Source organism: Acinonyx jubatus, chromosome X, assembly GCF_027475565.1.
Source record: "Acinonyx jubatus isolate Ajub_Pintada_27869175 chromosome X, VMU_Ajub_asm_v1.0, whole genome shotgun sequence".
Taxonomy (NCBI): domain Eukaryota; kingdom Metazoa; phylum Chordata; class Mammalia; order Carnivora; family Felidae; genus Acinonyx; species Acinonyx jubatus.
Window position 1 is genome coordinate 88561120 of NC_069389.1, and position 12696 is coordinate 88573815.

General features: G+C 43.2%; 1 protein-coding gene across 2 annotated transcripts; it reads left to right on the forward strand.

Moving 5' to 3' along the window:
- Positions 1-379: 379 nt before the first annotated feature.
- On the forward strand, positions 380-12441 carry SERTM2 (serine rich and transmembrane domain containing 2). 2 transcript variants are annotated; one of them, XM_027054909.2, is made up of 3 exons: positions 380-644; positions 739-836; positions 7466-12441. In XM_027054909.2, the coding sequence occupies exon 3, from the start codon at positions 8243-8245 to the stop codon at positions 8513-8515; it is 273 nt and encodes a 90-aa protein (XP_026910710.1). In that variant the 5' UTR covers positions 380-644; positions 739-836; positions 7466-8242; the 3' UTR covers positions 8516-12441. The 2 variants fall into 2 exon arrangements, with proteins under 2 accessions (XP_026910710.1, XP_026910709.1); XM_027054908.2 differs by having other exon boundaries at positions 380-580.
- Positions 12442-12696: the final 255 nt, after the last annotated feature.

The following is a 12696-nucleotide window of genomic DNA, read 5'->3' on the forward strand; positions in this document are numbered from 1 at the left end:
TACATTTCCACACACACACACAAATTATTCAGTTGGTGCAAAAAAAAAAAAAAAAAAAACGTTTCCCAAATCTGGGCACACACATATGCATACATGCTATTCGTAAAGATGAAATTATTCAAATACCACGCTCCGTGCTGGCATGTTCGGTTTCAATTCTGAGCATTGATTACCATAAGACCTCGGCTGAAAAACCTCTTGAATCCAGCAAGAGATCTGACCCGCTTGGGTGGCCTATGAAGAAGCTTTTGGCAAGACAGGGAGGCTTCGCTATTCCTACAGCTTCATGAGGAAGCCTCGAAGGGGTTAAAGTGGAAGGCTTACACAAACTTTGCCTCTCCGCTTCTCCCTTATCTCCTCCCTCTCGGGCTCTGCTCTCCACTCGGCTAAGGCAGAGCAGAGCTGAATCACACTACCTTTCCCCGCATCCTCTAAACTGTTGCCTGCGAAAGAGGGACCGGGGACTGAACTGTTCAGACTGCTTCCATCCAAGGGTTCCGGACGGTATATACGCATCCAAGCAGACACTTCTCTTGGCTCTTTTGGAGTTTCAAAGGCGCAGGCATCCGACACTGCGGCTGTAAGTGGCAACTGGCGTTTCAAGTAACTAATCCAAGGTGCTTTCCTGTGTTGGCGCCGGCAAGGTCGGACTCTTTGGGAGGACGAGAGACAAGGCATACTTTGCGCGCACACTGTCCTGCTTCTCTGGCAAACTGAGGCTTTCGTTCTGTTTTCCAGATTTGCCAGAGATGTTCTTGAACAAGTTGCCTGGCGGTGCAAGCTTCAAAAGGGATACTTAAATGGCCAGCCCCATTTCGTCCCGTAAGCCAGGAAAGGTAAGAGAGATTTGGAAATCTTATGATGTTATTATTTGTTATTCATCGTGACATGAGCGGCATTATCTTATTTATGGGCAGGTGTGACAAGTAGGCACCGTCTGCAGCAGGAGAGACAGCAACTCTCACTTGAGAAAGCTTATTACCTAATAGCTCTAGCCGTTGAAGCTTTTGCTGCTCGAATTGTTTTTCCATAGGCTGATGTGAAACCAGATACTCTAAGAGCCTCTACCTCCCTTAGTTGTCTCTCCCCCACACGGGGCGGATAAATACAAACGAGACGGGTTAACCCCTGCAAGCCATTGCAATGGATAGTTTCGACTTTCTCTGGCCGAAGAAATACCAATCTGATTTGGGTGGTCCAGGCAGAACTTTGTTGCTCCTAATTCGAAACAAGCTTTGCCCAAGGGATCCCTTTCAGGATTGATGGATGGAAAACCCCACATTCCCTTCATGATCTGGGTGTGTTCATTATTTTACTTCTGTGAAGGTATATGTATTATGCTGATGTCGAACACTATTACCCAGTACTTGGCAGTTTGAGGTTCATCACCAAAACAGAACGAGTGTTGTTTTTTTTTTTTTTTTTTAACTACCGAGGGAGTTCTATTTACCAAGTTGATGACAACACATGCAGTGAGAAAACCAAAAGTGTATTTGCATCTCTTGTGGGTATTTTGATTTACATTAGAAGTGAAGGAAAGCAGATGTTCAGGCTAATGTTGGACATTGGACCGTTATTAAATTAATCCCTTTCCCTCTGCGGTTCCCCCAAATTCCCCTCCCCATTTCTTTTCTTCCTCCCTCCTTTCACAATGTTTTCCTGCTTCCCTATTTTTATCTCTACTTCTTTTTTTAAGTTTTTATTTATTTATTTATTTATTTATTTATTTATTTATTTGGGGGAGTTGGGCAGACAGGGAGGGAGGGAGAGAATCCTAAGCAGGCTCTGCACTGTCAGCACGGAGCCCGACGTGGGGCTCGAACCCACAAACAGTGAGATCGTGACCTGAGCGGAAACCAAGTCGGACGCTCAACCGACTGAGCCACCCAGTTGCCCCTGTCTCTACATCTTACTCATTCTTTCTTTCCTGTTATTCACACAACCCTCGTCTTCTTCCTCCTCACATTTCCTTCTTTCCTCCTCTCACTTTCTCTCAATCCCCCCTTCCTCCCCGCTGCCCCCCGAATTCCTTACCCTTTTCCTATCCCCCACTCTCCTCCTTATCCCTGCATAGCTTTCAACCACTCTTACAAAAAATAGAGACTAATTATTATTTTATAAGTTTCCCGGAAAGGATTGTGCGATACTCAAATTGTATAAGGGTCTTTCCATGAAAATTGGATCCTTCAGAATCAACAGAATTTCAATATCTTTTAAAATCGCGTGGGGCCTTTTCTTCCCAAATGGTGCAGGGCTTTTAGCAGAGCAATCACATTCTCCGTGCAACTCATTAGTGCGTTAGCAAAGAGAGCTCTGGCAATCCTGTTCAGAAAGGTTTTATGAGAAGTTGTCACAGATGCAGGACCAGAGTAACAAAGAGGATTCCTCAATACCTAACTTTTCCTTTACTCACTTCACAATCCTTAATGGGTTTCAGAAATTTAATCAATAGACCTCTCTGAATTCACCAGGGTGTTTGGTCTCCTGCAGACTATAGAGGTTTCAAGAATATGTGATTAGTTGGAGAGACAATGTATTATCAATTGTGACTGAAAAGCCTCTATAGACAAAATTAAACTTTCTAAAATTTCAGGCAGCAATCCCACCCCATGTAGTTTTCCTTTCAAATCATGTAACTGATCGTAACTCAAGAGCAAAGTTTCTGACAACATGATTATTTCTTAATTCCAGATTATAACTGGGAGTCTAGTTTCCTTTGCACAACGAGGTATGGGGAGTGGGGAAGAGGAATGAAAAGAAAAGCGAGTTTCGGACTCTTCCCCAAAGTATGTTAGCAATGCGAACAAAGAGAAGACTATGCTTCTCTTCCAGGTGTCAGTGCTAAGTGCATTTCCTCCTGTCCATGCATTTATTCACTAATTATCGAACAGCTACTGTGAGCAAGGTTAAGGGATAGAATGTTGAAAAAGATCCTCAAGGGGTTTATAAATTGTGATTTGGGGGGAAACACAGGAAATAGATATTTGTAACATGAGGCGAATGTAACCTCTCTGGGAGAGATACAAAGCATGTGGGAATTAGGATTTGGATGGGGAAATTAAGGTCAGTTTCATGAGCCGAACCATGGGGGATGGTAGCATTTGCCCAAACGGAGAAATGTGAAGATGAAAGGAACTGGTCAAATAAAAACATGGAGGCAGGGAAGTAGATGACAGTGAACATTACAGCTTAGTTGGAAAGGAGGGTACTGGAAGGATGTAGGTCAGCCAGGACCCGGGCATTGCCGGCCTTGAATGCCAAGCTAAGGAGAATGGAGGAAAGTCCCAAAGCAATTAGGATCCTCAAAGGCAATATGCGGGCTTCCAAAACTTTACTCCTTTTTCATTCTATTTGAGTAGGTGTGAATAAATCATATAGCTTGACACTTTTTTTACGAAGTTAAAAATAAAACTAAGCAACATATTGCTTAGGCATGGGGTGTGTGTGTGTGTGTGTGTGTGTGTGTGTAAATAAAAGCAAGGTAATGACTCACAAAATTCAGAGTATTGATTGTTTGGGAGGATGAGTAGGTAGCAGGATGAGATGGGGTGGAGCATAGGTAGATGTCCAAAGAAATTATTAGTTGTTCTCAATCTTGAAGTAGGTGAGTGTTTTTCACAGGTGTTTGTCCATCAGCTTATTAAGTAAGCAAATAAAAGAGGCCCTGGAGGCGCCTGAGTGGCTGAGTCGGTTAAGTATCTGACTCCAGCTCAGGTCATGATCTCTTGGTTCATGAGTTCGAGCCCTGCATCAGGCTTTCTGCTGTCAGCACAGAGCCTGCTTTGGATCCTCTGTCCCCGTCTCTCTCTGCCCCTCCCCTGCTGGTGCTCTCTCTCTGTCTCTCTCAAAATAAATAAACTTTTAAAATTTTTCAAAAAAATTGCACCCATGATGGCAATATGCCATAAACCAAGGAGTATGACTTATCCAAACCTGTACTTGAGTTACTCCAATGTCAAAGAGGCATCTCGCACTTGACTTGCACTAGCAGTGAGTGAGTTATCTTCCTTCCACTTCTCTCTTGGAGGGCAGGTGAAAAAGTAATGCCTCTGTCTGGGCTGCCCGGGACTGTCAGAGTCCTGAACCTGAAGTGCTCTCTCGAATTTGTAGAGTGGTGTTTCTCAACCCCGGCTGCGTATCAAAATCACCTGTAGAGCTTTAAGCATTACAGATGTTCATGCCCCCACGCCGACCTACTGAATCAGAGCTTCTGGAGGGAGGACCCAGGTATATACATTTTCAAAAAGCTTTTTATAAGCGATCCTGAGGGCAGCAGGAACTAGAAACCATTCCTTGCAGAGTGTGCTTGGAAAGTGGTTAGCTTGTCACAAAGGACAGATTTCAGGGTCCTATCGATACCCAGAGATTCCGATCTAAAAAGCAAGGGAAAGGACCTGGAAGTCTGCATTTGTAGTAAGCATCTCCAGGTGAGTCTGATGAAGGGACTTCCTGGGACCACACTGAGAAACATTGCCCCAAAGGTTCCAAAACACTAGGGACTCTGGCTGATTACTCTGTGTACTCGTTTCCTAGGGCTGCCATAAACAAACTACCACAAACTAGGTGGCTTCAAACAACAGCAGTGTATTCTCTTAGGTCTGGAGGCTAGAAGTCTGAAACCAGGGCATCAGCAGGGCCACGTTCTCTCTGCAATCTGTAGGGTAAAGTCTTTCCTTGGCTCTTCTAGTTTCTGGGCTTTGCTGGCAATCCCTGGCAATCCTTGGCTTGGAGATGCAGCACTCCAATCTCTGTTTCTGTCTTCCCTTCTTTTCTTTTCTTTTTTTTTTTTAGTGTTAATTTATTTTTGAGAGAGAGAGAGAGAGAGAGAGAGAGAGCAGGGGAGTGGCAGAGAGAGAGGGAGACACAGAATCCAAAGTAGCCTCCAGGCTCTGAGCCATCAGCACAGAGCCGACATGAGGCTTGAATTCATGAACCTCAAGATCATGACCTGAGCCGAAGTCAGACGTTTAACCGACTGACCCACCCAGGCGCCCCTCTCTCTTCCCTTCTGATAAGGACACCAGTCATATCAGATTAGGGCTAACTTAATGACCTCATTTTAACTGAAGCGCATCTACAAAGACCCTGTGTCCAAATGAGGTCACATTCACAGGTACCAGGTGGTAGGACATCAACATATCTTTGGAGGAGACACAGTTCACCCCATAACACTGTTTTAAATAGTTTTTTTTCTTTTTTCTTTAAAAAATGTTTTTAACATTTACTTATTTCTGAGAGAGAGAGAGAGAAGACACAGAATCCAAAGCAGGCTCCAGGATCCAAGCTGTCAGGACAGAGTCCGACGCGGGGCTTGAACTCACACACCATGAGATCATGACCTGAGCCAAAGTTGAATGCTTAACCAATTGATCCACCCAGGTGTCCCTTAAATATATATATATTTTTAAGTAGGTCCCCAGGGGCGCCTGGGTGGTTCAGTTGATTAAGCATCCGAATTCAGCTCAGGTCATGATCTCACAGTTCTTGAGTTCGAGCCCTGTGTCAGACTCTGTGCTGACAGCTGGGAGCCTGGAGCCTGCTTCAGATCTGTCTCTCCCTCTCTCTTTGCCCCTCCCCTGCTCACTTACACTCTGTCTCTGTCTCTGTCTCTGTCTCTCTCTCTCAAAAATAAATACACGTTAAAAATTTAAAAATAAATAAATAAATAAATAAATAAATAAATAAATAAATAAAGTAGGGCCCAAACCACCAATGAGACTGATTAGCTATGTTCTTTGGCTTGGATATCTGGAGAAAAAGACCTACACTTAGTTACCTTTCAAAGCTCAGTGTACACAGAAATCACTTGAAAAGCTTGGGCCCAGGATTCATATTCCTGGGTCTTGATCCAAGATACCAGAATTCAGGATAAAGGATATGTACTGTGATTGTCTTTTCTACTTATTAGTGGATCAGAAATCAAAAGAAACGTACCTTTATGTTGCGCAAACGTGTGTCCTCGACCACTGCTCCAAAGACAGTAGAAGGATACCCTGTCTCTTTGCTCATGTTTCTTGTGAGCCAGGTGGCTCTGCATGGGCGGTAGGGCAGTGGGTAGGCAGACTGAGAGTCACCCAGATTCCAGAAAGTATAGTAACGTGGACTAGTAAATATAAAGTTTAAGTGCTTCCAGGCTGGGGGCAAAATTCAAGACTATTGGAAGGGTAATGTGATTGTTGGAGCTGTTTGTATTTACTCTTCTTCGGTATGTTGACAAGAGACAGAACTAGGCTACACTGTCAGCTCTCTGTTACCAGCACGCAAAGAAGTTTGATGGGTGATGGAGGTTTATTTTGTTTATTTTAGTCACCCAGACTCAGAATTCATGTTCACAACGGCAAGCCAAATCATTTTTGGAAGACTTTGACAGTAAATAGTTGACCCCATTTACACACTGGAATGTTTTCGCCAAGAAAGACAAGGTTCTGTCTTTGCCAATAATCGAAGATACAGTTATTTGCTCGGGAGCAGACACGCCCTCTCGATCCCTTCAGATCTACAAATACTGAAAAAATAGTATATCCTCCGTCCACGGACCTAAAGGAGAGAGAAAGTCCATAAAAACAAAACTGGGGGAGGCCTACATTCCTAAAAATTCCATGATTTGTTAAAGCGACCCACGGCACTGGGACCTAGAGTTTGAAAAAATGAATCCGTAGATTTAGGTCTTCGTTATTTTATTTTATTTTTTTAAGTAGGCTTTGTGCCCAACTCGGGGCTTGAACTCACGACCCAGAGATCAAGAGTCGCACGTTTTACCAACTGAGCCAGCCAGGTGCCCCTAGGCCCCTTTTATTTTAATGCTCTCATCCTGGCTACACTTGACAGCCATTTGTGAGCGTTTAAAAAATACCAGTGTTTGGGGCATCCGGGTGGCTCAGCTGGTTAAGTGTCACACTCTTGATCTCGGCTCGGGTCATGATCTCACGGTTTGCGGGTTTGAGCCACATCGGGCTCTGTGCTGGCAGGGCAGAGCCTGCTTGGGATTCTCTCTCTCTCTCTGCCCCTCCCCCCCTTGCGCTGTCTCTGTCTCTTTCAAAATAAATAAATAAACTTAACAAAACATACCAGTGTTTGGACCCCACCTCAGACCGATAAAATCTGACTCTCTAGAGTGCTTTCCAGGCCCCTACTGTGGAGATTATGGTTTAGAAAGTCGATGTTGGGGCCCTTGGTCTATACTTTATTATCTCAGGTAACTCTTATGATCAATTAGTTTGGAAAACACTCTCCTAAGCTAGCCTAGTTATTAGTTGCTGTTCAGTGATCCGAATTTTTCTTTTCTTTAATAGCCATGTACCACATAGAAAGAAGCATTCAAATTGAAAACTCAGAATATCCTTTTAAAACGAATTTGCCGTTTCGCAAACGTTTTGCAATATATCCGTTAATTTGTCTTTCAAAAGAAATTGCCATCTGTTTCTCTTAGATACCTGAATCTTTTATTTCTGTTTTTGATTTTCAGGAATATAAATCTGTTGAAGAATCTTAAGAGTCAAATCTTCTGAGCCTAGACATACTGCTGTCACCATCTCTTGAGACCTCCTCCTTCTGAGAATTCCCAGGTCTGACCACACTTTCCCTCCAGCCTACAGTGAGGGACGTCAACACACATCCTCTAGACTTCCAGCCCTCGAGCTGTGGCAGCTGGGGCAGGAATCTTACAAGCTCCATCCTTAGGGGAGATTCAGAAAGACAAGAAGGGTGAAAAGTCAGATATGCTGAGTCTGAAACATACAAAAGCCTTTAGAACGGCTCCTCACAGAAGAACCCAAATAAATCCACATAATTAGTGCGCATATTTAGATGAGCTATACATAAAACAGAAAGCCTTTCTCCCTCTATCAAAACAGAGTAAAAAGTCTGATTTAATACTCAGAGATTCTTGTCCCCATGCCAGTATTATAAAGCAGTTTCGCCGCATTTGTTTCAATCTGTGTAAGAGTAGGACTGTGGAAAATAAAAGACTTATTTGTATATTATTTTTTTTAATGATTAAGAATTTCCGATGAAACCTGTGTAAGAGAGGGGTGCTGTGCTGGAGGACAGAGCGTGGCAATTGCCAAATTAGAACATCACCATTTTCTTGCCTGTGCGCTAGTGACGGGGTCCGGGTCGTGATTGCTTTGCATGAGATTGTTAGAACACCTCCAGGATACGCAGAGACAGTCTATGTGGCTGTGGAATGCCTCGAGGGCAATAGAAAGCAAATAGAAGCAGGTACCGACTGAAGTCTTGAGTGATGACGGAGGTGCATTTCAAGTACCATGGAAATCTCACTGGCCGCGCCCATTTCCCCACCCTGGCAACAGAGGTTGATAACACTTCCGATAAGTATTCCAACCTCTACATGTATGTGGGCTTATTCCTGAGCCTCCTAGCCATTCTCCTCATCCTGCTCTTCACCATGCTCCTTCGGCTCAAACATGTCATCTCACCCATCACTTCCGAGAGCACCGAAAGCGTTCCTCAATTCACAGATGTAGAGATGCAGAGTCGGATCCCCACTCCTTAAAGCCGGGATGGACATGAGCTTTAGTGGATCTCAGTGAACCCTTCTATGGTGATGTCCAGGAAAGTTTCTTTTGTTGCATGTGGCTTCCCATGGAGGGAATCAACAAGTTGTTTATTTATTTAACAAGTTGTTCATGTATTTTGTGTGTGTGTGTGTGTGTGTGTGTGTGTTCTTCTTGATCTTGATTCTGTTTGTGGGCTAAGAGGCTTAAGACTCACTCTTTGCCAGAAATAAAGGAAATGGCAGCTGGTTGGGAGGGCGGGTTTCCATAGTAACCAAAGAGAGCTTGGGCCGTGAGCAAACCTCAGACCACAGAAATTTATATGCAGCTATTGTAAAATTCACAGGATCCCTGGAAGCTCCAAGAACAAGAAAAATCAGCTCTCGAAGGGGCTGATTGTTCAAAGAGGGTCCCCCCCCCAGTAAAGGACAAGTTTTAATTTAGCACTTACCCTAAAGAGTCGCCTCTGCTGACATGAAGGTAAATCATGTCAGAGGTTAATGGAAAGGACCACGAACCCTTTCCCAAAGGAGCCGTGATTTTATCATCTAAGGTCAAAGGGTTTGTCCCAAATGAAAGAAGAAATTTAAAGAAACTGTCTCAGTTTAAAGAGTAAGTGCGCAGAAAGTAGTTTCTAGTCAGCAAATTCACCTAGAGAGGGGAAATGTGCATTTTATATCTGTGTTATTACTATTACTGGACTCTTAAAAACTCAGATAATGGCAGATGTATTACAAAAATCCAGAATGATGAGCTTCTCCCAAACCAAGGGAAGATTGAGTCAAAATGTGCTCATGACAATGAATCTTGCATTATACGTGCAAATTCTTTACCTTTTTCTCCCTCCCCATCACGCTCCTGAAGAGTTGCACACAAACATGAGCTTTGTTTAAAGATGGCCTTGGCAAAAAAGACTCAGCTATCCTTTAAAGCAGGAAGGAAATAATCTTGGTATTCTGTCATTGCATGATTGTGGCTTTGGACAAACCATTCAAGCTTCTGGGTGCCAGCTTTTTCTTTCTGAAAAATGATCAGAGAGCTATTTAGTTATCACTGGACTCCTTTTAGATCTGAGGGTAAGAAAAAGACAAGGGAGGAAAGGAGTAAACACCACCCGCCTACAAATCCTTATTAAGATCAATGTCCTCAACTGTCACATTTGTCTTTCCCAGAAAATGTTTCCCTTCCTGATCCCTGCCAAAAGATGACATGGTTCGCTTATTACCTATGAGAGAAATATATTTTTAAAAATCCCATTCTCATAAGTAGCCTGGTATGCCAGGAGTGAGGGAAGAATTTGATTTTTGGCAAAATGAACGTTCCAAAAGGGAACCCGGAGGAGGTGAGTACTGTTCACAAATCACAAATTAGAAGGCCGGTCATATACTTGCCACCCAAAAGCTAATACACGTGTGTTAAATTCTACCTGCTTAAAAACAAACAAAAGTCTACCTGCTTCAAAAAAAAATCGGTTCGCACGTGCACCTAAAAGATGGTCACCAAATTTCACAGGGTGCTGCCTCGGGAACTGCAGTGGTGGGAAGAGAAATGGTATGGATGTTAGGTTAACGCCACCTCTACTAGGCATGCAGCTGTCACTAATCTGTTACCAATTTAGATTGGCCCCTTTACTCTGATCTAAATCTAGCCTGGTGGTGAAATTCCCAAGTGCTTTCCACTTTTATACACAGTCATTTGCCAATACTCCTCTCTCCAAGGGGCTGCAAGGTGTGGAATCCCCACACGCAGAGCTAAACTTAGCGGCAAAGGCTGACTCTGGCGCACCTGATACAACAGCGGATCGTAAGAGACAGCAGGTGCATTCGGCACCATTCAGAAGAGATGAGCAGGTAGGCTCAGACTCAGGGCGTACACTTCCCTCTGGGCCTTTTATTTTCCAAAACGCATGGTGACTTTTATGTTATTGCGTCTGGTGGTTCGAGTTGTGTCTTTATTCAACACCCGGACTCCATGTCCTCCGTAAGGTTTTAGTTCTTTGGCAGCCTTACACGCGCGCACTTCATCGAAGGCTGGCAGCGTACCCCACAACTTCTTAAGGACACACATATCCCCTCGCTCCAGGCACCCCCTTTTGTGCTCATAGTATTTGAATGCACTTTACAGTTAAGAAGTCCGTGGCTGGATACATGAAAGAACCGATTATGCTTTCGACAGCGATGAATAGCGAGATTACCCAGTGCCTTGTTGCCAGATTTGATGAACAGACAGACTACGCATCTATTCCTGCCCACCTGACCTCCCCAGCCCGCATGTCCAGAGTTTAACACCTCTTCTTTAGTCACTGGCTTGGAGCAAGAGTCCTGGTTTATGATTAGGTGACTCACCTGGAAAACAAGCACCCTCTTTCATCACAACTACCCCATGGGATCCAGATCTTTACTGAGCATTAACCAAAGCACACAGCACAGTTGCACTAAAATAGCAGCATGACCCCCCCTCCCCCCGCCACAAGTTCCAGTGATGACACAAATGGAGATGCATTTAAGCAGACGTGTTGTTGTGGTGACTCACATGGTATTTAATCTTTAGGAAAATAAACTGAAGGTTTTCATCGTAGCAAACTGACTATAAAGAAAAGAATTTTTCCACTTCTATTAAATTATATTCTCTCCCTCAGTATATTAATTAACGTATATTACTGCTCAAAGAGTCAGCTAGAGCACTCCATGGGCATCATTTGAATTTATCCATCTATCCACAATGCTGACTTGGCAATTCCTTCCCCCTTCCCCACTCTCCAAAAACTGCACAGTAGCCTAAATGTATATAAGCAGGTTATTTCTATGTAGATGTACTCTGTTCTAAGATGAAAGACTGATGCTTCATTTATTATTTATTTATTTATTATTTATTATTATTACTTATTATTATGCTGACCCATATGAAATTGCCGTTTCCATATGTCAAAAAGTGTTCGGATATCAGCCATTTCATGTAACTCAACCTAATAAAAAGACTCACGACATGAATTTTCTAAATGGTAACCTCTCCTAATATGTTTAAAAATAATTGGGGCGCCTGGGTGGCTCAGTCGGTTAAGCATCCGACTTCGGCTCAGGTCATGATCTCGCGGCCCGTGAGTTCGAGCCCCGAGTCAGGCTCTGTGCTGACAGCTCAGAGCCTGGAGCCTGTTTCAGATTCTGTGTCTCCCTCTCTCTCTGACCCTCCCCCGTTCATGCTGTCTCTCCCTGTCTCAAAAATAAATAAACGTTAAAAAATATTTTTTTAATAAAAATAAAAATAATTCAATTTCTGGGGTGCCTGGCTCAGCTGGTTAAGCGTCCAACTTTTGATCTCAACTCAGGTCATGATTTCACGGTGGTAAGATTGAGCCCCGTGTAGGGCTCTACGCTCAGCGTGCTTAAGATTCTCTCTTCCTCTCTCTCTGCCCCTCCCCGTCTCGTGCTCTTTCTCTCTCTCTCTCTCTCTCTCCCTCTCTCTCTCTCAAAAAATTAAATCAATTTCTAAAAATGTACTTTGCATACATTTCAGAATCGTGGGTTGTATCAAACAAGGCATGTTGTAAAAGGCTTCTGTATTATGTATTAGGCAGGGAATCTTAAGGTTAATCAAGTAAAGATGGCCTCATCAAGCCTTATCTTTCCATCCATGCCAAATCTGAAGCTTTGGACTCACAACTGAGTTTCACTGCTGCAGACCCCACCGAACTTACTAAGTAGGTGAAAAGGAGTCCACCTAATGCAATTAAATGGTTATATTTAGTAATACATTTTACTCACCTGCATTTTTGCCGAAGGAACAACTTTTTTTAAACAAAATGAAGACTTGTGTGAAAGAAAAAAAATGGGTTTCTTCTGTTTGAAGCTGTCAATATTTGAAAGAGATTCATATTGTATAAAAACAGAAGTATAATATTTCAATGACTATTTAGCATGTCATTTTTGATCCCTGGAGAATAAACTGGTTTGCTGATAACAAGTATCTATTATCTGAAGAATGTAAAAGCACATTAGTCTCTTCATCCCATTATAAATGGTAACAACTGCCAATGTGTGGGATTCATAACTTTGAGGTGTCATTGTTTCTTCCGATTCCCCCATTTCCCAGCCTTTATTTTCTTCCGACTTGCAAACCGGTTGATGCGTTTGTTTCTGTAGTAGTCAGATGTGCAAAATGGACAATGGGATTTCAGCCGCCG

Bases quoted from the DNA above. Each gene is read 5' to 3' on its own strand.
- SERTM2 (XM_027054909.2), top strand. From the start codon at position 8,243: ATGACGGAGGTGCATTTCAAGTACCATGGAAATCTCACTGGCCGCGCC.